The sequence below is a fragment of the Lithobates pipiens genome, unplaced genomic scaffold, assembly GCF_037356315.1.
Source record: "Lithobates pipiens isolate NorthernLeopardFrog02 unplaced genomic scaffold, aLitPip1_a1.2 Scaffold_3, whole genome shotgun sequence".
NCBI classification, from domain to species: Eukaryota; Metazoa; Chordata; class Amphibia; order Anura; family Ranidae; genus Lithobates; species Lithobates pipiens.
The window spans coordinates 108,767,840-108,794,487 of record NW_027507790.1 but is presented as its reverse complement, the minus strand read 5'-3'; the positions used below and the strand labels follow the sequence as shown (position 1 = coordinate 108,794,487).

The following is a 26,648-nucleotide window of genomic DNA, read 5'->3' as shown; positions in this document are numbered from 1 at the left end:
CCCATTGCTTACCATCCTGCTAGCGCACTGCTCCAGTGTGAAAGCCCTCCGGCTTTCAGACTGGAGTGAAAAGAGCCACTTTTTTCAGGTGCTATTTTTAGAGCTGTAGCGCCAGAAAAATGCCTGTGTGAAAGGGGCCTAAGTGGACTTTAAAGCACAGCCAAGGCTCGTTTGGCTGTAATTCTGTGGTTCACAGTGCGTTCTGCACTCCTGTAACCTGTTTTCAGCAGACAGCGGGCTGACGTCACAGCCAGGCCACACAGGCACGATTGCATACATATGGTTGGGATCCACCCACATGCCTGGACTAGCACCCGGCTCAGCCTCAGCAAGCTGTTGAGTCGTGGAGCTGGGAGAACTGAGTGGCAGTGTTTAAAGAGGAAGTAATCCCCTGATGAGTTTACTTCCTCTTTCATTCCCTGCAAAGGCAAAGCATAATGGACTACTATGCATCGCATAGTAGTCCATTATGTGTCACTTACCTGACACAGGAGCCAGCGAAGTCACCGCTGTCCCCTGTAGACCAGCGCATCCATCTTCTCGGTGGGGTCTGGCAGCTCCGCCGCTGTCATTCGGCGAAGCCACGATGATGTCACTCCCACGCACGGGAGCCAACATGCGCGGCAGCTCCGTTGTTGGAAATGCCGCGCTCAGTGCGCCTGCGCGCCGCTGTCTACAGCGCATTCGCCGTAGACAGCGGTGCCTGTCTTCGGGCAAATATCTCCTGAACCGTGTAGGTTTAGGAGATATTTCTTGGACCTACAGGTAAGCCTTAATCTAGGCTTACCTGTAGGTCAAAGTGGTTTGTAAGGGTTTACAACCACTTTAATGGCTTGGTTTTTCAGTGTTGGTGCTGGCAGGGTACAGATGCAGCATTGGACCAATGCTGCATCCACCTAGGTAAGTATGATATAAAAAAAATTCTTGTAAATCTTAATGCCCACAAAACAGCATGGCTTATCTATCATGTGACTGCTGTGATTGGCTTTCACATTGGTCATGGTTGGGAGCCTGTCCTGCTGGATTCTAATGAGAAACTGAGAGCTGTCACTGACGACTGTCAGTTTGCTTGAGTGCTTTCTCAGCATGCAGCCTCAGGCTGCTGCCAACACATGCTGGGTTGTGTAGTTGGCAAGAGGTTAAAACGCACCTGGCTCAGTGCCAAAACTTGCTACATGAGTTTCTTTGGAGCAGAGGGAGACGCATTCAACATGAATGGTGCCACCACAAACTCAATGCTGAAATGTCATTGGATATTGCCCGAATATGAATGGGGGCCTAATTGACTAGATACACATTGACTTGCACAGCTGAGTCTGATGGGTGCGTAGAGCCTGACTCAGAGCCCATGCATCCAGGTTATGCACCCATCCCTGTATACCTGTCAAACTCAGCCTGTGGGTGGTTCTATACATCCATTTCAGCTCCAGGCCATTTCTGGCACTTTTTTGTTTACATGTAACAATCAGTATTTCTTGCTAGAAAATGACTTCAGACCCCCTAACATTGTGTGTGTGTGTGTTGCAATTTTATTTACATTACACAATATTTGAGCAGCAGTTTTTCAAATGCAATTTTTAGGGGGAAAATACACTTTTTTGCATTAACGAAAATACATAACCTGTTTAAAATTTTGCACACCCATGCAACGGCAACAAATGCCAATATGCCATACATTTTATGATCTATAGGTGACATTTTAAAAGCCTTTTACATGTTACCACTGTAGATTTACAGAGGTCTAGTGCTATAATTACTGCCCATAACCTGATGTTCAGTGTGTTGGGGGGGGGGGGGGGGGGGGGGGGGAGCTACCGGGGCAATGCCTGACTGACACCACAAAGCAACTTATTCACTCCTTGATTATTTCCTGCCTTGACTACTGCAACTCTCTTCTTAATGGCCTACCCTTATGCAGGCTATCCCCCCTTCAGTCTATTATCAATTCTGCTGCTAGACTAATATGCCTCACTAACTGATCACTGCTGCTCCTCTCTGCTAATCCTTTCACTGGCTTCCCCTACCCCACCATATAAGGTTAAAAATGCTAACCATAACATACAAGGCCTCCACAACCTCTCCCCATCTACATCAAAATTGTCCACTCCTCCCAGGACCTCCTGCTCTCTAGCTCCCTTGTTACCTCCTCTCATGCTCTCCTTCAGGACTTCGCCAGAGCCTCTCCCATCCTCTGGAACTCCCTACCCCAGTATATCTAATCAGCCCCTACCCTGTCCACCTTTTTTAGGAAATCCCTGAAAACTCATTTATTCAGGGTAGCCTATCCCACACCCACCTAACTGTCCCTGAGCCACCCCCATCATATTCTCTGCAGCTATTACCTTTTGTACCACCAGCACCCCCTCCCTTTAGAATGTAAGCTCTGGGCAGGGCCCTCCTGTACCTTTTTTGTATTGTAATTGTGTTGTCCCCCTATACATTGTAAAGCGCTGCATAAACTGTTGGTGCTATATAAATCATGAATAACTGCAGGCATCATCACAGTACAACCACTTGAAGTCAAGTGATGTATGGGTACAATTGGTGGCATATTTGTATCTATTCACTTGTAATGAGCTGTGTGCAGGCAGCTTATACAAGTGCAAATAAAATAAACAAAGGGCTCTTCACACTTTACAGGGCTGAGTACCTGATGTGACATGAGCCCTTTTACTGGACTGTTACTCCAGATTGTACAGCAGTGTTCTCTACTCAAACATGGAACTGTGACTCCAGCTTATCACTCTGTATTAAGGAATGAGGTCAGGTTGTTGGCATTCCTGGCATTACTGTGAGATGATTTTGTTTGGAGTTGGTGCATGTACAATCCATGGCTGAGATTTCACCTATAAAGTGTCATCTTGATTGTCTGTGTGCTAAATTTAGACTAGTGTTTCTCAACTTGGGGATCATGCACATGAAATCCTTCAGTCATATTCCAAGAATTTGGTGTTTCCATGCCCTGAAGTCACAGGTGTTGGTGCACAGTTGTGACCAGCAGCCCTTACTAATCAATGGTAGGCTGACAGATGCCATGGCTGTACACTTTTTATTTTTTATTTTTTTAACTGGTTGGCCCTGGATGCAAATCGTGTGGCCAGGGCTGTTCCTCCATTCCTGTACATGTGTAACCACTTGGATGTGCGGGTACAGGGTTATAGCAGGGATGTCTGGTAGTCTGTAACTCCTGCAGGCTGGTGACCATAGCTTTTCATGGACACCTAAGCCCATCATTTACCAACATTTTTATTCAGCTAAAGTCAGCACTCAATTTTACAACAATGAAGATTTTGTCACTTTGGTTTTGGATCTTTGTTTACTGGCCAATTTCAGCCAGTGAAGCAGTCCATTAGACTGATCTTGGTTTGATTGACCGCTTTGGAGACAGAGGAATCAGCGTCTAATTAGACCCCAGATCTCTCCATAAAGAGGACCTGTTGCTGCCCCAGCTGTCAATCAAAGTTGTGTTAAAAAAATAAATAAATAAATAAATTAGTACAACTAGATTAAAATTAAGCACGTAGGTCCCACCTGCCCGTGTATACGGTAACTGCACCACAAATGTGAGAGATCACCCTGAACAGAGTGGGAGCAATAATTCTAGCACCATAGCTCATGTTTAACTCTAAACTGGTGACCTATAAAGGCTTTTAAAGCTTCAAGCAAAGTATGAAGCCACACATCAATGCTGACCCACTGGTATGGGAATGAATGACATTCTTGGGCTCCTAGCAGGCTATGCTCCAATGCGTTCCACTCCGCCCCCTCAGCTCTTGATCATGGGGTATCAGTTTAAAGTGTTACCTATAGAGGTTTTTTTATTTATTTTTTTTGGTACCATAGTTTGTTGCCATTTCACAGGCTTGCAAAATTTAAAATCTTGACACATTTGGTATCCATTTACTCAGCGCAATATCTTATGTTTTACTAAAATGCATTTAAGTTTTTATTTTTCTCCTGAATTTGTTTGATAAACCGCAGCGAAAATATCCGACTTGTATTGCAACTACCATTTTATAATCCAGGGCCTCTGATTTCATAAAATGTTTGAATATAAAAATATATTTAAAATGTTTTTGAGATGTCAAAATTGGCTGTAGTTAACTGCTGCAAATCTACGTGCAATGGCTGCATTGCATTTCTCAGGGTGGCTTTCCTGATGGTGACAGCAGTGGACTATGGTTGTATGTGTACTAAAACAGTTGAGTGTAGTCTCCATCTGAAGTCCAAGTGACAGTGACAACATAGTATTTTGAGAGGCGGGGACAGAGTATTGTTGCCTCATAACAGGAAGTGCTTGAACAAGGACTTTCATGGCAGTATCGCCAGATTTAAAAATATTAAATTAAGTTAATACATTTTAACATGATGGTGTGTGGTTTATATGCCATCTGTGTCCCATTGAGAAGATTAACCTTCTTGTAGAAGTGAGAGGAAATTGTTCTGAGGGCAATGTGAAAGTAGTCTAATCGTTCCTGTTTTAGATTTCCTTTGCTTGAAATTGGGTGCATTATTCCAACCCTTTCCTATTCTATACAAAAATGAACACTATATACTTTGCTTCTGGAGTACTATTCTGACACTTGTCGCTAAACTAAGTTTTTGATGTAATAACCTATAGAACCAGCTGATGCTGGCCTGACTTCAGCTCTACATGGCCTCCTAAGGGATTCATTGTTGCAAGGGGGAAGTGTTACAATATCATCCTTATCATATTATCATATTTTTTTTTCTTCTGTTTTGATGTAAACTGAATTAGTACATCATTCAGGGCATTCTTGGATGCCATTTAGAATTCCAGAATGGTCACATGTCTCCATGACAAATGTCTGTCCAAGCAACAGATTTATGTATTGAATTAAATAATTTTGGGCAAGCCCTGTGTGCTGAGGCTAGAGGGTCCATATGGACACCCTGTCCTCTGTGCAGTTGCTTGCCCTCCCACCATTGCAGATGTCGTGCAGCAGGTGAGGCATTTTTTGCAGCTGGATAGGCAGGGCCTATTGGGTGTTCACTGATACTAGTTCCCCACCAAGTCTGCTCCCCTTGTGATTTGACAGGAGGCAGAGCCATAGCCAATAGGCTGCTATTGGCTATAGATCCTGCCTGCTGTCAGTGAGCAGACCTGATGGGAAATGTCTGGGCTTCCCCCACCAGGCTCTGCTTGCTGTCACAGGTTGCTAACAGCCTGTCAACTGGAGCTGGCCATGTCAACAACTGGTGACCGGTGGGGTGGAGGAGATGGCAACAAACATGCTGCTCGCTACACAGCATACAGAGATGGGCACTCTGTCTATACTGCAGATTAGCATTGATCTTTGCCTCCAGATCACATAACTTTGAGGAAAGCCATTAATCTTGGTGCAGTAATGGCACTGAAGTGGTCAGCAGGGATTTTTTTTTTTTTTTTTTTATTGTATGAAGTTTTAAGGGGCAACATTGCCCCGTTGCCTTGTCTGTGCCGAGACTGATGCATGAATAATGTGCATTTCTGTGCTGCTGATGAATGTACATGGGGTGTTTTTTTTTTTTTTTTTTTTTTTTTTCTGGCTTTGCCTAATTGTATTTATTATGTGCAGTCTGACTGGCAGAAATGCTGAGACCTTTGATGTTGAAGCTGTAGACTTGAGTCTTGTACACACAATCGGATTGTTGGCTAACAAAGCGTCAGACTATTGTCCGAAGGGTGTGTGCCAGGAACTTGGCTTGCAGACAAACGGTATGCAATTGTCAGCCAACAAACATGAACGTAATGTCATACGAGGAATTTCAGCTCTTGAGTGCCACCCTTTGGGCACCTTCTGCTGATTTCGTATTTGGTGAGCATTGATTCTTGGCATGCATGTTTGTACTTTCAACTTTTGTGACAGACTTGTGTGCAGACAATGGGTAAATTGGACAACGGACTGCTGTGCCAAAAATTTACTAGCCTGCAGTCCAACATTTGTTGGAAAGTTGGACAATTGTAATGGTCGGATTTTAGGCAAACAGTCTATCATTACACAATTCACTGCTGAAAATCCAATGCTCTGTACAAGGCTTTGTCAGATTGCCTGACCTTGGATTTGGGGTAACTGGCAGTGCACTAAATGAGGGCTCACCTCAGACCTTTTGTGTTCTACAGTGATTTTTAACTATGGCTTTTTACTCTACTGAAATAGGAGAAATACATTTTATATCTAAGTAGATTCTTCTAAATAGTGATGGCAGACCTGTCAAGTCTTGCTGTGTATGATCACATGCTGGAGTTTTGTGTCCTGAGATAAAGCTCAGGTGCTGATTGTAGCAGCTAATATAAATTGATGGCAGTTGTAAAGGTGTATATGAGATCATATGAATTCCTTTACATGTAATGAGCATAGCTGTACTATATGTGGACTTTACAGTCCACCGTTTTTAAATGTATAATTTTTTGGCTTGTAAGTGTACAATTGTATCTTATTTTGACACATACTATGGGCGTTATCCTTCAAACATTTATAGCTTTAACCCATAAAGCAGCAGTGATTAACTTGGTAGTTATATGGGGCCTTAATTGTGGCCCCCAACATGGCCGTGCCATAGCATTCCTAAATAAACTGAGGCAGAACAGCTGGTAAACTGTACCTGTTCCACAGCCAAATCATGCTGCTCCTTTGCAGATGCATAAGGCTGCTATTCATTCATAATGGCACCACCACACATCTGAAACTGGTGCATGTTTTCAGTTGTGGAAAATCTCATTTACTTGCCAGTGCTTGTTTCTCTTGCCTGCTATTGGTTGCTAGACCCTGAGCACTGTCACATGGGTGGGTGTTGCATGCTCCACATCTAAAGCAAATGGCTTTTGCACTTTGTGTAATCACTGTGCATGGCTGCTTGTGCTTCTGATCAGTAAATGGACAGTAACTTATTACATATTTATATTCCTAGGGGGGGGGGGGGGGGGCGTTATTACTAAAGCTGTGCATACACTGAAAGTCAGCAGACTTAGCTGGACTTGGTGGGTGTGGCGTTGAGTGATTATGCTGCGAAAACAACATTCAATAAGTGCTTATAGACAACTTTGCAGACCCCAGAATGTTGGAATACAATGGAACTGCAGGAGAGCACTGCATTCACATCACATGTGTTGATGAAGGGCCTGTGCCTTGTTTTTCTGTTCAGCCTGTTAAACAAAAAACCCAAACTTGCATGTATACCCAGCCTAGAGGGAGTCTTTTGCAATACATCTTGGACATGCAGAGTTTCTAATGACTTCTGATTTTTAAAGTCAAATTCTTTGGTATGTGTTTTTTGCCTGTACCTCTTAGTGCTGCATAATTTTTTTTTTTTTTTTTTTTTTGTCTTGTAAGAAACTATCACAAACCATGTTCATTTTTAGGAGCGTCTAAAGACTTGTCATGTATTTGTTACAGAAGTGTGATCCTGCACAAAGTTCAGTTGAGTCTCACATGATCCTTGTTCAGCAGGTGAGATGCAACTTGGTTGAACTTTGTCTGTTCTACTTCAGCAACTTCAAACTTTTGTGTTCTAAGGAACTTGTTTACATATCTAGTCAGATTCCATACTAGTAACTTATCAAGAGGTAAACAACAAATTTGAGATTTATTTATTTTCTCTTTACTAGTCCTTATTTAACTGGAAATAAATATAAAATTAGTAGCTGCTGGCATCTTTGGTGCGGTGTATACACTGCTCCTGCCCACCCTTTCTTGGCCGCTAGCGAGGAGGTAGAAGCGGGCGAATAGTGCTATGAAATTGGCGCTTAAAAAAAAAAAAAGCAGTGTTTTATTGCCAACTTGGGCCCTGGCATGTTTACTTTGGGAAGCTGGCTGTGACGTGTGGCTTGCCAGCCTCTCTCCTGCACACAGATGAGCCACACTGCTTTTTCAGTAGTCCCGCCGTTCTCCTTGGAACACTTTGGGGGGGTCACAAAACAAGCAGACAAGTTGAACTGGGTGAAGCTGCAAGTGCACTGAGCATTTAGCTCTGGTGCAGGTGAAAGGTATAGGTGTACTGTCCAGCCCCACTGCTGGCAGCCTATCATTCTGAGATGTTGACCACTGGCTGGACAGTACTTGCATTTAATGCAGTATGTGCCCATGGATGACTGTCCAGAAGTTCTACTTCACCATTCCACACTGCAGCTGATAGTTTGAAAGGCTGTCGGTAGCAGGGCTGAATAGTGCACCTTTACCTTCCCCAAAATGTCCAGTGTTCACAAGGCCTAAAGCTGAACTTCAGGAATTTACATTGGTCCAGGTTGGTTACATAAAATTCTTTCTTGTATATGGAGATGGATATATTCCCTGTAGTAGTCTGTTACAATCAAAGCTGGTTTCTGTATGCTGCTTGAGCAACTTGCTATCTGTACTGAGCTTGTGGTCACTCACCTGAAACCTCCGCCTCTTTCAGAGACTCTGGTATTCATAGGAAAAAGGGGCCATGCAAACTAAATATCCCTTCAACTTCTGATGTAAGATATGAAGAATTGGCTGTAACAAAGCTAGACCTATGTAACAAGTCTGTATGCAGATGCCGGTGAACCCTGCTTGCCCCAAGACCTGTAGTACCAGGGACACAGTGGGCTCAACCACCTGGATGGCCTACAACACTGGCTCAGCTGTAGAGTACCATGTAGAACAAGAAAAGTCTCTCCGTGTTCACCCCTTTTGAGGAGTGTCTAATATGAATTCTGACTAAATGTAACACTTGGGCCTCATACACACTGGACGTTTAAAATGTAAAAATTTCAGTAGCTTTGCAGTGAGTTTTTTTATCAATGGCGTTTTTAGCATTTTTCCACATTGGCTTAACTTTTTCAATGGATCAAAAACAAGCGCTGGTGAGCGACATTTCTGAGTGTTTATCAGTGGAGCGTTTTTACAGCTGAAGTCTCTCGGAACCCACTAGTTTTTGGGTGGTGTGTTTTTTGAGCACAATAAAAGCCACTGCCCAAAACTTAACAGCCTATGTGTGCATGGCCAAAGGATAACATGCAGGTGGAGGAAAGTTTAATGATTGTAGAAAGTCTACAGTCAAAAAAAGCTGCTGTAAAAACAACCAGTATGCACAAGGCCTTATAAATTCTCCAGTGTACAGGTTTTATAACTGGGGCAGGCAGAGTTCAGCTCAGTTGACTCGCACCTGTATAGGTGGAGTAAAGTTCATAGAAGTCTCTACAAATCTCGTAGAAAGCTTGATTATTCAGGTATTCGTATAGTGCTGTCAATTTACACAGCGCTTTAACTGTAATGAGGACCTAAAACAATGGGGCAACGGCAAAGTATGGGTTATGCTAACCACAATTTGGTGTGGGTTTTAAATGCTGTTAGTCCTTTAGGAACTTGTGCTTTGCCTTCTGTTGCCTTATCAGGACAGAAAGTGAGGGAAAGGTTAGGGTAGGGCTTGGTGCATAAGCAGCATTTTGTTAAAGGCATATTTGTCTGTTCTGTAAACATTTCAGTACCAATTTTATGGACCGCAGTGCTTCGGTAGACCTAAACTCTTCATGCATGGTGTATTATACAGCATTAAATTGTGTAATTGCAACCGAAATGGCATGTACTGTATCTGAATGAGTCATGAATGTACCAGGTGTACAAAATGGGTAGGTAGTACATACTGTTTTCATATCATGGGAGATATGAAAGATGGTGTTGGTGAATTTTGAAGTTTTGGGCATGCTATTTGTGATGTGTGTTTAAAAATAAAAAATTCTACTTGCCTGCTCTGTGTAATAGTTTTGAGAATTGGGCTCATGTAAGTATTTAGTGGGAGCAGCTGGGGGAGAGCGGCACCCAAAAAAACTTTACCTTTTTTAAAGGATTCACTTCAAAGTAAATGCGCTTTTTTATTTTATTTTTTTGCAGGCAAAATGTACATTTATCTTGGAGCCTATAAAGCATTGCACCAGTAGTCAGCAGATCTCAGTGTATCTGTAAATCACGTACAGGCAAGCAGGATTTGTATAGGGCTAGCAGTTTGCACAGCACTTTACAACATGAGGGCAGACATTGCGGTTACAGTTCAAGTCAGGGGATTAAAAGTAGTTGAAGCAAGATGGGCTTCTGTAAAGATGAGTGTTTTCAAAGATCACCTGAAAGTAGTGGGGTAGATTGGGGTAGGAAGTTTGAGAGGGTGGGAGTGACTCTGGAGACATCCTGGAGGGGACAAGGAAGCTAGAGAGCAGGGGAATGTATGGACTTCTCTTGTTTAGCCTGCTAAATTAAACAATTTGACAACTTCCCGGCCTATAGCAAAGACGGCTGGGTGGTGGTTCAGTTATCCTGACGGGGTCATATGACATCCTTCAAGATAACAGCCGGGCACACATCGTGGCGATTGGTGTCAGTCTGACACACCGCTACACTGATCTCAGTAAAAAGCCTCCAACAGTGACTCTTTACCACGTGATCAGCCGATCTTGTAAACAGGAAAAGCCGTTGATCAGCTTTTCCTCACTCACGCCTGACAGACATGCATAGAGCCAAACGGCGGCTCTCCTGGCGGGTTTGCTTATAGTTTATCAGCGCAGCCCCCCCCACTGGACCACCAGAGAAGTAGGCAACATGTGGATGGCTAGGTATGTACCCTATGGCAGTCCACATGTGCCCACAAATGGCACTGACTGGCACCATAAAGTAACAGATACAATGACTAATGTCCATCAGTGCTGCCTTATCAGTGCCTGCCATTGAAGAAGAAAACTTATTCACAAAAATTTAACAAACTTTTTTTATTTATTTTTTTGTTGCTCAAAAAATAAATTGCAGAGGTAATCAAATACCACCCAAAAGAGCTCTATTTGTGGGAACAAATTATAAAAATTAGTTGGGTACAGTGTAGCATGACCGCATTGTCATTCAAATTGCAACAGTGCTGAGAGCTGAAAATTGGCTTGGGCGGGAAGATGTATAAGTGCCTGGCATTGAAGTGGGCAAAACGCCTGAAGTAGGCTTTGCTGTTGCTCTCCTAGCAACAGGAGCCCCAGGCATATCTGCTCTGCAAATGTTGACAGTAAGACATGGCTGAGCCCTAGTACCCACCAAAAATATGGATATGCTCCAAGACCTGGTTAAGTGTGTGAACAGATGGATCTTTCATCTAGGTGGGAGTGACCAACTCACCAGCAACATGGTGGGTGACTGACTATAAGGTATATTAAGCTGTATCTAAGCCTGGTGGGATCCTGCAACACTTAGAATACTAGCCTAAAGGGCTTGTAGGAAAAGACGTGGAGGAACTTGTCTACTAGCATGAGAGCTTCAAGATTACAAGAGATTTAGTCAAAATTGTTTTGCCTTTATTGCAGAAAATTCTGCCTAGATTGTTTGTTTATCAAAGCTACAGTAAACTTTTAATTGGATCTCAATGGGTGCAATGTCAGGATCCTGCAGACACAATCCTCAGCTTTATGCCTGTACCTCTGTTTGGCCTTTCATTTAGAAAGCTGGAGGACTGTGAATGGACTATGAACATGCTGATCAGTGCACTTGTAGTCCACTGAACTATAAGCAGGGTCTCAAGTGTGAACTTGGCCTAATTCTGGATGAATTTCCCCTTGGACCCCTTTCACACCGAGGGCATTTTGTAGGCGCTATAGCGTTAGAAATCGTGCCTGCAATCCTTCCTCAAACTGCTGCTCCTTTGCCTTTCACACTGAGGGCTTTCACACTGGAGCGGTGTGGTGGCAAGTCCTGCCAGCAGCTTCTTTGGAGCAGTGAAGGAGCAGTGTGTTTACTGCTCCCCATTGATTTCAATGGGGCAGCGCTGCAATACCACCACTATTGTGGGCAGTTTTAACCATTTCTCAGCCACTAGCAGGGGTAAAAGCACCCTGATAGCAGCCAAAATGCACTGCAAATCTGACACTCCGCTAAAAATAGTAGCGTTTTACCACACATGCTATGGCCAGTGTGAAAGCCCTCTTATAGCTTTTTATTTTTCTTTTTTCCCTGGAAGTCTAATCAGTTATAATTGTCACAGCTGGTTGGTTAAAGGCATTTGGCCCCTTTTTACACAGGACGGATCAGTAAGGATCGCTCCGTTGTCCCCGCTGAGCCGGTGGATAACAGGGCGGTCTCTGCACACTGTGCAGGGACCGCCCTGTCAGCTCTCCACTCTCCTCTATGGGGGATCGGATGAGCACGGACAGTCTGTCCGTGTTCATCCAATCCACTCTGCAGACGGATAGAGAAATAGGATTTTCCTCCGTCTGCAGAATCGGACAATTGCGGAGGCTGACGATATCTGGTGTCTGCGGATGTTCATCTGCAGACACCCGCTATCCCATAGGAATAAATGTATGTCTGTATTTCATCCGCAAAGGGATGGATGAAATACGGACATTCGTTCCGCATGTGTGAAAGGGGCCTTTATCACTTTTAGGAAAGGTGTGGTGTCGGCTTTTTCAGAAGCTGGGTTCTGTGGGCAAATTGTCCTTTGATTTGTTTTAACCCCTTCCTGACCGCCTCATGCAGATACTGCGGCAGAAGAGCACATACAGGCAGATTAACATACCTGTACGTTGCCCTTTAAGAGGTGGCTTGTGGGTGCACGCACCCGCTGGGAGCTCCATGGGTCCCGTGGACTCTGTCTTTTGGGATACCCACAATCATCTCACGGTGAGGAAGAACGGGGAGATGCTAATGTAAACGGGCATCTCCCCGTTCTGCCTAATGACACTGCCACTGACCAGCTCTCCCTGTAATCGGGTGCGCTGATCAGTGGCAGTGTCCCCCACAGTTGGAATCACTCCCTAGGACACACTTAACCCCTACAAATCCACCTAGTGGTTAACCCCGTTCACTGCCAGTGACATTTTTACAGTAATCAATGCAATATTTTTTAGCATTGATTGCTGTATTAATGCCAATGGTCCCAAAAATATTAATTGTCGGATGTTATGTTGCAGTTATTACTAGTAAAAAAAATAAAAAAAAATGCCATAAAACAATCCCAAATTTTGTAGACTAACTTTTGCGCAAACCAAACACTTATTGTGGCTCGCGCAGTGCATGCCTAGTCATGAAGCCGAAAACTGTCATAGCCGGGTGCCCACAGAGGCTAATGACAGTGCGGTGGACAGGAGCATGGTTCTATTTGGCCGCATCGCTAGCTCGTGGGACAGGTGAGTGTCAAAAGTCAGCAGCTACCCTTTTAGTTTATTTAAAGTGTGAAGCGCCACTTTTTTTTAATTTGCAAACAAATTGAAGGTTTCCTATTTGAAATAGCGATGTTACTAACCCAACAGCTTATCGGGACTAATTCAATCAAAGTTTGTAGTGTACTTAGCGTTGCAAAACAATGGGATAAAAAGTATTCCTGGACTTTGTTTTATCTCATGGTTACTGTGAAACTGACTGCAGTGCACGTTGATGCATTCTGAATCTCAGATTGCAGAGCTTGTATTTATTGAATGAGTTTACCAAAAATGTAAATATTGCATTAAATGCAGCCTCATGCTACATAATGAAGCTCTTTCATGCTGAATAAATTAATGCATCTTAAATATCTTTAGTGTGGGTGGGTTTTTTCAAAGCATTTTATTTAAAAAAAAAATAAAAAAATTGATGGCAAAATCTTTTTGAATTGGGTTTTTAATTTTTTTTGTCCTACTGCCCCTGAACACTTATGCCTCCAAATGCCTCTGACAGTTTGTGTGCATGGACACACCGTTATTTGCTGAAGGCAAATCCACTTTATAAAAGTGAGGTCACTGTAGATCTGAGGGGGCCATGCAAGTAAAACGGTGTTTTTTACATTGCAGATGATTGGATATCAGCAGAGCTTCCCCCCATTTCAGATCTACCCCTCAGATTTGCAGTGCAAAGTGAATTTGCCTTTCGTAAATAACCCCCATAGGCTAACATGGAAGGGCTTTTAGAGGCAGTTTAAAAAAAAAAGGTCAAACGCCCCTAACAGCAGATGTAAAAACGTCCTCTGTGCATGAGCACTTAGACTTAGGGGGTGACTACAATAAACCTTTTAAAATATCTCTAACAAGCGTATCCACTATATTTGAGAACAGTTTTGTGCTTTAGTCTTATTGGTCCTTTTATTGAGTCATACATGCATATCTGTACTGTAACACACCAGCCTCCTCCAGGTTGCTCTAGGTGTTAAGTCTGCTAATCATGACATTTGGCCTTCATGTGAATCATGATCACACTTCAGTAGACCAAGGAGGCATTGAGAAATTAAGACCTAATTAAAGCCTGTTATCACAAAGGATTCAGCTTGGAAGGTGTGTGTGTGTTCCTGATTCATTGGCATGAGTTCTTTTAACCAGATTTTTGTAGCAGTCTCTCTCCAGGGGTCAATAGATTAGTATATTCCTACTGTGCACCATGACTGAGGGTCTGTAGCGCTCAACTATCATTGTAAAGAACACGAATGGAATATTTCACCATGCTCCTTTCAAGTGTTCAGTAGCATGATGCAAATCGCACAATAGTGTTGTAATTTCTTGGACCCTTGTAATATTTCTCTATGAAGTCTGGGGTGTGAACTTTTGTGAGAATTTGTCAGCAGAATTGTTGCTGGGGAGAGGCAAACTCTTTTACAGGTATTGCAGTGTAGCTATTGGATGTAACAGTCTGAGGATCAAGGAACATCCATTATAATTTACACGGTTTAGTAATTCTAGGAAATTGTGATCCTCTTTTAAATCTGCCACATGGTAATAGTATGGTGCTTGTAATTGGATAACACCACAAATTTATTGGGATTTTTAAGGCAATATAAAAGAAAATATATACTAAAATATATAAACTTTTATTACAACTATCAAATATCACAAAACCACAATGATCCATAAAATAACAGTGTTGTGCTAACATGTGTATGGCATAGAATGTTACTACATGCGTAGACTCTATCCAGCAAAACAGGCAGCTCTTTTCCTACACGTTTCGAAAAATGTGCATTAACAATTTCTTCTTCAGGGAAGCCACTGTCTGCAAGCACACAACAAGCAATGAATATTACAGAAATTATATGTACAAATGACATGATACATTAAAACCCAATGCTTGAATACTCACATGCTATTTCTGTACCAAAAGTAGGCACTATCTCCTCTTTAGGCGACCGTTCCAGAAACGGAAAGACAAGCCACGAGAGGAGGGGATTGAGCCACAAATGTGGAGATGGTAAGGATAGTATGGATCTGTTGCAAGGTCACCACATTCAAAGCCCTGGAGTCCAAATGAACTCAACAAAGGATGGGAATAAAAGATTCCTAGTTTTATATGAATATCACCGACTCTGGATGCCCCAGAGTTGGTGATATTCGTATAAAACTAGGAAACGATTGAACCTCGTTATGGCGGTAAGCTACACTTTGGGAATCCCTATCCTATGTTGGATGTAAGGCTAGGGAGTAGACTAAAATGTTTCTTGGTTCTTTTTGTTGTAGGTCTTTTAGACAAGATTGAGGTTCATACAACATAACATCTTCCTATTTGGGCCATTGGACATTTGTGCAAAGGAATCTTTTATTCCCATCCTTGAGTTCATTTGGACTCCAGGGCTTTGAATGCGGTGACCTTGCAACAGATCCATACTATCCTTACCATCTCCACGTTTGTGGCTCAATTCCCTCCGCTCGTGGCTTGTCTTTCCGTTTCTGGAATGGTCACCTAAAGAGGAGATAGTGCCTACTTTTGGTACAGAAATAGCATGTGAGTATTCAAGTATTGGGTTTTAATGTATCATGTCATTTGTACATATGTAATTTCTGTGATATTCATTGCTTGTTGTGTGCTTGCAGACAGTGGCTTCCCTGAAGAAGAAATTATTAATGCACATTTTTCAAAACGTGTAGGAAAAGAGCTGCCCGTTTTGCTGGATAGTCTACGCATGTAGTAACATTCTATGCCATACACATATGTTGGCACAATACTGTTTTATGGATCATTGTGGTTTTGTAATATTTTTTGATAGTTGTAATAAAAATTTATATATTTTTTCATTTTCTTTATATTGCCTTAAAAATCCCAATAAATTTGAGGTGTTATCCAATTATATGTATCATTTTCGGGATGATGGCAATAACATGCCATAGCTCATGAGTCAAATCATTTTTACTAACATAGTATGGTGCTTGACCCCAATTGGCCATAATTTTAAGGTCTCATTCAGTTTTGACAGATTACTTTTTCTTTTTTTTTAATGGTGAAATCGAGCATCAAAATGTGTTTGGCTCACATTGCAATATACTTTGCATCAGTGCATATGAGCTTTATTCACGTGCGTTTCCACTGATTCTGTAAAAAATGCATCTGCCAAAACTGGACAAGTTGTTATATGTGACAGACTATAGTAATACATCTGCATTTGTGGGCAAGAAGTAAGGTGTCAATCTCCCCTTATCAGAGTAAATATTGATTGGGAAGGAGGTAGTTATTTGCATTCCACATATGAGACTAATTAAGATTGTAATACAGGTTTGGATAACCTTTAAGAGTAATTTTATTGACAGAGCAAAACCATTTAGATCTGTGGATATGATTGCTGCAAGTTTTTTATTTTGTCTTTATAATGGCTGGGGACCAGAGTGCTGAACACCAACAGTTTTCCATATCTCTTGCTAAGCACAAATCATAAGATTAATGTTGTGCAAATCCTGGACAGACTAACTCTTATTGACATGTTTGATCATCTGAAAAATATCTAATTTGGGGGCCAGTTATCAAAACTATAGCGGACTACCTGCCGTCTTCAACTGGTACAATTGGCGTTAATTAAGGCTTAATGTACACTGCTGCTGGCAAGAAAGTTTAGGAGCAGCGTGTGTGTTTTTTTTTTTTTGTTTTGTTTTTAGCTGCCCCTGAACTCCCCTGTTATCTTATTAGTACATATACACAGGGTTGTCTTTCAAATAGTTCCTAAGCGGTCCAGTTTAGAAGATTTTTTAGGAAAGCAACGGCATTCAGGCCCTGTCCGGAGGCATTTGAAATGGCTAACGCCTGCTTGTAACTTGTGTTTTTAGCCATGCTTCAGTTAGAGGTGGTTGTTAATTTTTGACTATTTGGAAAAAAAATGCATGTAAACACTGCAAAAAGACTTATTTTTTTTTTTTTTTTTTTTTACATTTACAATTTTTGCAGGCTCTTGCCCCTATTAAATTTAGTGGGCTGAAATCGGCCCCAAGTCAGACCAAGTAGTGCAGAAACAGTTTCTAAAACTGAACCAGTTAAAGCAGAGTTTTTTGCCTGGGGTGAAAAGACAGCAGCTACAAATACTGCAGCTGTTGACTTTTAATATATGGACACTTGCCTGTCCAGAGAGCCCATAGCTCAGGGTGCAGGTGCTGCCACCCTTACAACAGGAAGTGAAGCCTAATGGCTTTACAGCCTGTTTCCTACTGTGCGAGTCACGCTACACTTTCTGAATGGTCCCTGCTGTCTTCTGAGACCTGTCTCCCAGAAGGCAATGTGGGGGGGCGTAGATTGCGGCAATCTTTCCCCAGAAGTGGGATCAGATACCTTGGTTTGGCAATGGGCAAGGAATCGGATCCACTTAAGTGCCATTTCTAGGTGGAACTCTGCTTTAAGACCGTTCTCATAGGAAAACATTTTTTATTTTTTATTTTTTTTACTTGTCATGTGACTTGTCTCAAAGCGATTATCGCACCCATGTAAACCAGGCTTGGACAGCTGCAGCTGGGATTGGTGCCGCAGCCACCTAGATAAGCTTGTATGTGGGGGTATTTATTTATTTTTCATACTAAATTTACGTCCTAGTAACACCAGGATGAAGATCAATTTTTCAGTCCAATAAGATCTGGAAACGAGTCAAATGACTGAAATGAAGATCATCTTATTCTAAAGCAAGGCTAATGAAGGCCTGATGAGGGCATGGCCAGGGCATGACGAGGTGACTGAGGGGTCACCAAGGATTGGTTGGGGGGGGGGGGGGAGATGGGCTGGGCCTGAGCTCTGTAAAAGTGATGCCCCAGGGCATTCTGGGCCTTGTTGTAAGAGCTGACCCTGTCCCCCAGCCATGGACTCCAAGCTCCTGTTGGCCAAGGTCCACAAATTGGCTCTGCAAGGTCAGGCTAACTGGCTCTTTGCTCTCCTCTCCCCAGAGACAGCTTTCCCTACCCCCCCTCCACCTGCGGACTCTGCTGTGGGGCCCAGGGCTCAAAGGCAGGCCCACCAGCTTTCTCTTCTGAGCCCCAGTCCTTCCAGGGCCTCCTACAGGCATTCCTGCTCCCCTTGAGTCTGGCCAGGCTGGAGCTGCAGCGCTCCCTGTCCCTATTTCGCACGAGATGTCTGTCATACCTGAGCCCACCCCTGCTCTCCCAGCATATGGGGGAGTGGCGGCTGGCGGGGGTCTGCCCGTTTGTCCTCTGCCAAGTCTGGCCAAAGCAGTCTCTTCGTTGTCTGCTGCCGCCCACTCTAACTCTAACTTCCCTGCTGGCAGTTCCACTGAGGTCCATGTCAGCTGCTTCCCCCAGTGGATCCTTCTCTCCCTGTGCCCAGCTGGGCGGGAGATCTAAATGTGGCTCTAAACTCAGCTCAGTATGCAATGCTTATGCAGAATCCCACTGTGCCCTGCAGGATGGGAGATTTAAATATGCCACTGACCTCCACTCTGCAAGGGTCCAGAATCCTCCTGCACTCAGCTGAATGGGGATCGGTATTTCCCCAGGTTGCCCACACTTCGCTTTTAACTCCTGACGGCCATTGTCTCCCTGCACCCAGCTGGGCTTGAGATGGCCATTCCACACCTGCAATCCACCCACTACAGTTGAATCGTGCCCACCAACACCTCCCTGCGGCCGGCATGGCAGGTGATGGTTGTGCTGCTCCGACCTCCCTCCCCTTACCTCAGACACTGGTATACCTGGGCGAGAGGTCCCCGCAGGCCGTCTGCCACTACAACCCAGCCTTGTTTCCCTGCGCCTGGCAGGGCGGGAGACTCCTCTTGGGCTGGCGGCTGTACCCGCCCTGGGTCATCCACCTGGAGTCAATGGGTGCTCTTCTCGTTGCTCAGCCACTGTGCTTGGTCAGACTCCTCAGTCAGACCCCCTCCCTTGGACCTCTCCGTCAATCATCAGTCCTGCCCCACCATTCCTCCAGGTGATGGTCGTTCCTGCCCTGGATGTTCCACCAGAACCTGCTGCTGGAATGCATATCTTTGGTCATCAAATCAGTTCTGTCCAGTATGGGGGGTTATCTGGTCTGGCGGCTAGCCCCCCCCCCGGTCTCTGGTGGTGCTTTGTGGGCGGTTTCACTGACTGGCACATACTTGACAGAGGTAAAGGGCAACATATGGCATTACAAATTAGTTGACCTCGCTCTTGTACCACGCACTTCAGTTGGTTAGGGCTGCCGTTCAGTCGGCTTTGCTGGCAAAGGTGAACATTGAGTCTACCTTCCGCCTCCTCCCAGTCCACCCGGAGTGTTTCAACCTCCTGGGCTGTGTTTTATTTTTATTTATTTTTTCTCTCTCGGCGTGTTATTTCTTTGAGCACTTCAGCAGCTTCCTTGAATGGGTAGTCGCCCAGGAGGTTGGTTTTCAGTCCATACTGCACTAGCTAGAGGACTTCCTCTTCGTATGCCCAGCGGACAGTGGTCGGTGCCAGCATCTCCTGTTTATCAGAACACCTGCTGATGGTTCGCCATTCCACTGTCTGCTGACAAGACCGAGGGCCCTGTGACAGCTTTTTGGCTGCCTAGCAACAAGCTGGCCAGGCTCCTGTCACTGGTCTGCTTGCCAAAGGGGGCCAAGAAGCTACAGCTAAAACTTCAGTCTTTTCTGGGTCACTTGGTCTTTGCCTGCAGATTCATATGCTTGGGAAGAGCTTTCTGCAGGCGCTTGGCGTGGGCCATGAAAGGGGTAGCTGCCGATCACGAAGCCTATGTGTGACTACTTGTCTTGGCTGTGAGGAGGTACCAAACTCTGCAGATGGAGCTATACACCAATGCAACAGGCTCCTGTGGCTTCAGCGCCTTCCAAGGGGAGTAGTCTGCCAAGTGTTGGGCGGCCTCACGGGCCCACATGAATTTGTTGTACAGCCTCACCCTGCTGGAGCTCTTTTCCAACGTTGTCGCCATTGAGCTTTGGAGCAAACTCGTTAAAAAGGGTTTAATAGCACTCACTAAGAATTAACGCTCCTTACCGAATCAAGTTGTCTAGTAAAGCAGTAACCACAAGGAATGAGATTTATTTAAAAGATTGCGAGAGGATTTAAAACGGTGTTTTGAAAATTGTTTGTATAGGTGAACAAGAAGAAAAATCTAGTGCAACTGCACCGACATCTTTTACAAGTAACATTTTGCCTACATGCATCTTGTTTGAAGACACTAGGAAATGATTAGACAGCCTAGCAAAGTAACCATTCAATGCAAGACATTCATGATTGTCCACATTGCTAGTATGCATCAAGAGAAAAATTAAATTGAACAGATGTGCTCAAGACTTATCTGCATTTATTCTGCAGATTATGGTTGTCCTTTTACAGACTATCAAACATGCATTAATTCAGTCATGACAACTGTGTACATGACTGCTGAGGTGCAATGAGCCCAGGTACCATTAAAGAGGAAGTAAACCCTGATGAGTTTACTTCCTTTCATTCCCTGCAAAGGTAAAGCATAATGGGCTACTATGCATCACATAGTAGTCAATTATGTGTCGCTTACCTGACACAGGAGCCAGTGAAGTCACTGCTGTCCCCTGTAGTTCTGAGCGTCCATCTTCTCTGTGGGTCTTGCTGCTCTGCATCTGTCATTTGGCAAAGCCGTGATGTCACTCCCGCGCACGTAAGCCGCCACTTGCACCATATCGCCGTAGACAGCGGTGCCTGTCTTTTGGTGAATCTCTCCTAAACCGTATAGGTTTAGGAGATATTTCTTGGACCTACAGGTAAGCCTTAATCTATAAGATGTGGAGGTTGTAGGGTTTTAAGACTGGATAAATCAGGAGAAAAATCGGGGGATAGAAGGGGAGGTGGGAGTAAAATGTATACATTAAATGTAATTGCGATGGAATCTGTGTAATTTTGTTTATATAATATAAACCATAATAAGACGCATTGCAGTTAGAATTGTGGTAAATTAGAATTTACCATATTAGACCTGAAGCTGTTCAGAAATGATGAGCTCAGTGTTGTGCCGGGACAAGGTTGTCTAGAGCCCAGGGCAAACATGTCAAACTGCCCCCCACCCCCCATTTCTCCACCTAGCACAAATACCCCTCATTCATCCCTCCTAGCACAATTCTCCTCCCCTTTTCACATCGCCGCCTCTTCTATCTCAAATCCTTCCCAACAGATTAGCCTAAATCACTGTTCCTACTAAATTTACCCTCCTAGAACACTTTACACCCCCCTCCCACCCTCTCATATATTTCCTCCTTCCAACACAAATCTCTTCCCTCCTCCCTCTCCCCTTCTTCCTTCTCCTCCGGCTCTCAACTGTCCATGATTTGGAACAAAGTCCCTTTGGGGGGGCATGCTAACATCAGTGTTCAAGGCAGCCACCCCTTCCCCCCAGCCTAGTGGCCAGTGCAGGTGCATGATGGGGCTACCCTTCATGCTGCATATTACAATTGTGAATGGGTAGAACTCTGCTTTAAAGGTCTCCAAAATCTTTACAAGTCGGCAGCTGCTTTGCCCCCCCCCCCCCCCCAACAATGACATGTCAAATGTGGCATGTCAGGGGGTCACTTAAAATGAGAGGTTTTTTTGGGAGGAACTCTGGTTTAAACCCAGAACAGACCAGGTTCTCTTCTCATATAAAGTGTATTGATATAAAATTCTATCGGCACAAGATGTCCCTGCAAATGTTTGTTTCAGTGGGAACATTTAGTGTAGCTGTATTATGAGTGTATAGCATACCTGACTGTCCTGGCTCTAATGTACTAGACATTATATTCTTGTAAAGGGTTCCGAGTTGAGTGCATCATGGGTTCAATTTGTACTCTGAACCTACCTCCTGTATGCCGGACAGCATTTTTGTCAGGTGATTTGCAAACACGTGAAAAAAGGCGTTGGGATCTTGTGAGTCATTTACTGTACGGCAACTTCCTCTTATGTCATCACTTGTGGATATAGCTGACAGACATCAGGTACTTCATTGCTGAATTTCTGTAAGGCAAGCCAAGCTTGAAGGTAAGGCGGCAGCTGCTCCGTGTATTCTGGTGATCTTTGTATTTGGCATGCATAGTCGGAACTTTAAGTAAAGGCAACACTAAGCTGTTTGTGTGTGCATTTAAGTGTGAAGTCTTAATTCTTCCACTTTTGATCCTAACTAGACAGTACGTACATCTTACTAGCTAAATCAAAACATGTCTTGGCAACAAAAAATAGATTTAATCTAGACTGTAGTTTTACAGATTTTTAACCTTTTTTACTTGCTAGCATTTTTATATTTGGTTCATAGATGCTCTTTTTAGTTTAGAACAGGTGTATGTTGACCTTGGTGTATTTATGTATTTTTTTTGGATGGCTGGATGTTGTAATGAAGTGGTTGTCCGTAGGTGAGATACTTCTGAAAGCCATTAAATTTGTACTTGAGTGTACAGCTGTTCTTTGAAGCATATCAACCATCTGTACGCCCAACCTCTGCTATCCATGCTGCAAATGTGGAGCAATTGTAATGGACTGCCACCAACACACGGTGGGTACACACTGAAATACCTTTTATCAACAGTTTTTTTTTTTTTTGGTTCTGTTTTATAGCTTTAAAGTCTATTGCAGCTATTCAATAAACTGCAAGGTATGCAGATTCTAGAATCGGGTAATGTAAGGATACTATTAATGCCGCTAATGGTACGGCTCCATTTCAAAGATGAGATCAAAGAACACTATACTGTGGATAAGGGTTTGATAGTGTAGTGTTGGTCTTCTGATGAGATATGCATACCACACAATGTACTTGCTGGCAAACCATTCCTGTTTTCAAGACCAGTGGTACTCGAGCAAGTTGCAAGGTTTGTCTGTGTTTGTGTTTTTTTTTTTTATTTTTTTTTTTGTGTGTGAACTGGCCCATGATTATTTTTGAATTTCATCAGAAGGTAAAATAAGTGTGTATAGTACAAGATCTGCATTTTTGTGTGCACATAATCAGGGCTGCAACTAATCTATTGGCTTTTTTATTTTTTTTATATTGGTTTAATAACCTTAAAGGCAACTTTATTCTTAAATCTATGCAATGGTAAATATAACTAACTATATGGATTGGGGAGCAAAATGTCTCTGAGAATAATAAACAAATGTACCGTATATAGATAAAAAATTTAAAGCGTCTTCCTTCAAAAGTAAATTTAGGAAACGTTCATTAGATTTTTCTAATCGTTAGTGGGGTCAAATTGAAGTTCATTTTCAACCACAGTGACAAGAAAATTTGGAAAAGAATTTTCAGACTTTTTTTTTTTTTTTTTTTTTTTTTTTGTTCAGAATTTACACGGTTTTAAAATGTTAAACAAGTGAATTTCAAACTACATTTGCTGACGATATACAAAGATTTCTTATTTTTTGGTCTGAATATCCTCGTCTGAAAATTGATCTGTGGCCAGCATAAGGCTTGGTACACCCCTATGCAGTTTGCTCTTGATGGTTTTTCTACAGTGCTCTTTTGCTGTGAGTTTTGATTTTTGCGCACATGAGTGAGTTTGCTGTGATTTGTTTGGGTTTTTATTTTATTTTTCTCCTTCACCCTACAAGTTGTATGTTAGAAGTCAGCAGAGCATCACCTCATCCCCTAAGCTCTGGTGCAGTTTCTTTGCAAAGTAAATAAGCAGTAGCCTATTTTGCCTTTTTTTAACCACTTCAATACCACCCATAGTCATATGACATCCTTGACTTTGTGCATACAGGCATCATTCAGATATCATTCTTTCCAGCTGGTGATTCTGTGCACGATAAGAACGATCATAGCGGCAGTTCCGCCACTTGATTAATCTTATAGGTGATGGGATGTCAACCTCGGTGTTTAGATGGTCACCAGTCACCTGGGTTCCCAGATGTAAACAATGCCGCAATCGTGGCTGTCAGCGCCCCCCCCCCCAAAATATCATGCTTTCCAGCCTGGAGGAGAGATGCGGGTTCTTGTTGACCCTGCATATCTCTCTCTAAATGGGACCTGTCACAATAGATTCCTATTACAAGGAATGTAATCACAAAATAGTGTATTTATTTATTTTTACGCTCCTAAACGCCCGCACAAGTCTCGCCCGCATATGTGGGGTATCTCCACTTGGGTTGGAGCGTGTTGTGCAACAATTCTAGCACTAGACCTCCAACTCTAAACTGGTAACCTGTAAAAAAAAAAATGTCAGTGTCGACTATGGAGATTTTAAGTACCAAAGTTTGGCGCCATTCCATGAGTGCGCAATTTTAAAGCGTGACATATTGGGTATCTATTTACTCAGCGTAACATCAGCTTTCACATACAAAAATTGGGATAACTTTAGAGTTTTAATTCATGACACTGTTTTTCTTTTCAAAAAAGCATTTGAAAAATTTGCCAATACCATGCGAGATAAAGTTGCAATGATCGTGGTTTTATTCCCTAGGGTGTCTGCAAAAAAATGTGGTGTTCTGAGTAATTTTCTACCAAAAGATTTTTACATGTAGGAGAGAAGTGCCAGAATAGGCCCAGTATTGAAGTGGTTAATTAACCTTGTCTCCGGCAACAGAACTAGTCTATTTCACGGTTTGTGCAACCATCAAAACATATTTACCTTCCATAGATGCCCATCTATGTATCTTCTCTTGCCAGTAAATACACTTTTTTGATGTACAAAATCACTGCTAGCCAACCAGCAGTGAAATTGGAGACTTCAATTCCCCCCCAATTTTGCTATGCATTCAGCAGTAGTAATCTAAAACAAATAAAAAAAAATCCGTGATGCCTGTTACAACCCCAACTTTATTTTGTCAGATTTAACTCTTGAAATCATTCATGACTAGGATGGATGTAAGAGTTAACCATTATGGTGAGGTCTGAAGTATGGAGTAAGTGGCAATTGGTGCACTTGTAGAGTGGATCTCCTTACTACTTCAGTGGGGTGTGTTTGTCTGCATGTTTGGGGAGATTTCCTTAATTCCTTCTCAGGTATGTTTCAGAAAAATCTCTGCAAAGTTAAAAAAAAATTTTTTTTTGTCCCCACTGGAGATGGTAATGCAACATCCACATTTTGTCACCAGAACAAGAGGTAAGGCACTTGCCTCCTTGTTCTGGTGATGACTATACAACACTTTTTCTGTATTAGACAAGTGGAGAGGATGTGTCTAGATATCGGGGACATGGAGCAATAAAAACCTGACGTGGGTTGTAAACCTTGTAAAATCTCCAAACCTTTGAGATTATCATGTCATATGTAATGGACCATTGCTTGGTCATGTTGGTAACTAGACTGATTGATTTTTAATTCTTGTTTTGTAGCTCTGAAACAGAGAATGGGGCTGAGGAAAAGAGAGCAGCAAAGCCATATGCCGCCCCTCAAGTCCTGATTAGTGAGGCTGAAGAGATTGAAATCCGGCAAAAACCTCACCTGACCAGGTAAACTGCTGCTGGTTTTTGAGTTCTCCTGTAATTGACATTTGCTAAGCATTTTTTCATGTTTAAAGTGGTTCTCCATCCTAAAGTGAAAGTTCTGCTAATCTGATCTCCTCCCCCCCCCCCCCCCCTTTCCGGTGTCACAATCGGCACCTTTCAGGGGGTAGGGGGGTGCAGTTACCTAAATCCAGGTATCTGCACCCACTTCTGGGACAGACCGCCGCAGATGCCACGCCCCCCGTTGTGTTCTGGGAAACGCGGGGATCAGCAGAGATGCGCCGTGCGACTCACGCATGCGCAGTAGGGAACCGATCAGTGAAGCCATAACGCTTCACTTCCCGATTCCCTGACAGCGAATGGCGGCGGGGGCAGCAGAGACGAGCGATCGCTCATCTGCCGCCGACATCGCTGGACCCTGGGACAGGTAAGTGTCAATTTATTAAGTCAGCAGCTGCAATATTTGTAGCTGCTGGCTTTTAATAATTTTTAAATATTAAAGGTGCAGAACCGCTTTAAGCATTAACTTGGATGGCAACCTGCTACCATAACTAACCTTAATATAATACTTTTGGTCAGTTATTAAAGTAGTTGCCTTTTTCTATACAAATGAGGGACATTTTTTGTTCTGTCGCACTTCGTGCCGGTTCACACTACTGCGATGCAAGAATCCTGCGAATCAACTGCAGGTTCCCGTATCGCACTCGACACGCACGGCAGTTCACTGCCATATGCAAACTGCTGGGAGTGTCATGTTAACGACACCCCAATTTCAGCTGGCATATCGCACTGTGAACTGACAGTTCGGACGTGAATCAGATTGCATGTGTATGAACACGCATGCGATCCGATTCTGGTCTGAACAGAAAAAAGGGTCCTGTGCGCGTTTGGACCGAATGCGGTGCGATATCTACCATACTATCTGTATGGCTGACATTGCACCCGCACAGACATTGCATGTAATGTGAACAGCAGTGCGCTGCAAATTACATGCGATGTCTGGCATCTCACTAGTGTGAACCGGCAACACTGAACAAAAGACAGAAATTATACAGCCTCATTCATCAAGGTGTTCTGTGTTTTTTAGGCAGACATGCCTGAACACAGTACTCTAAATGCAATTAACACTCCATGCCATGTCCCAGCTACAGT

The 26,648-nt window shown here is 43.2% G+C and overlaps 1 protein-coding gene across 5 annotated transcripts in view; it reads left to right on the top strand.

Annotated features, from left to right (window-relative positions):
• The window catches only part of GRAMD2B (GRAM domain containing 2B), a 207,060-nt gene that overhangs the window by 142,235 nt on the left and 38,177 nt on the right, over positions 1–26,648 (top strand). For 3 of the 5 annotated variants that reach the window (XM_077462168.1, XM_077462169.1, XM_077462170.1), the window contains one exon: positions 25,386–25,502. In XM_077462168.1, the coding sequence (XP_077318294.1) occupies positions 25,386–25,502 (117 nt within the window). Of the gene's footprint in view, positions 1–22,007; positions 22,109–22,476; positions 22,617–25,385; positions 25,503–26,648 lie in introns of those variants that run through there. The other 2 variants (XM_077462171.1, XM_077462172.1) reach the window with 2 other exon arrangements.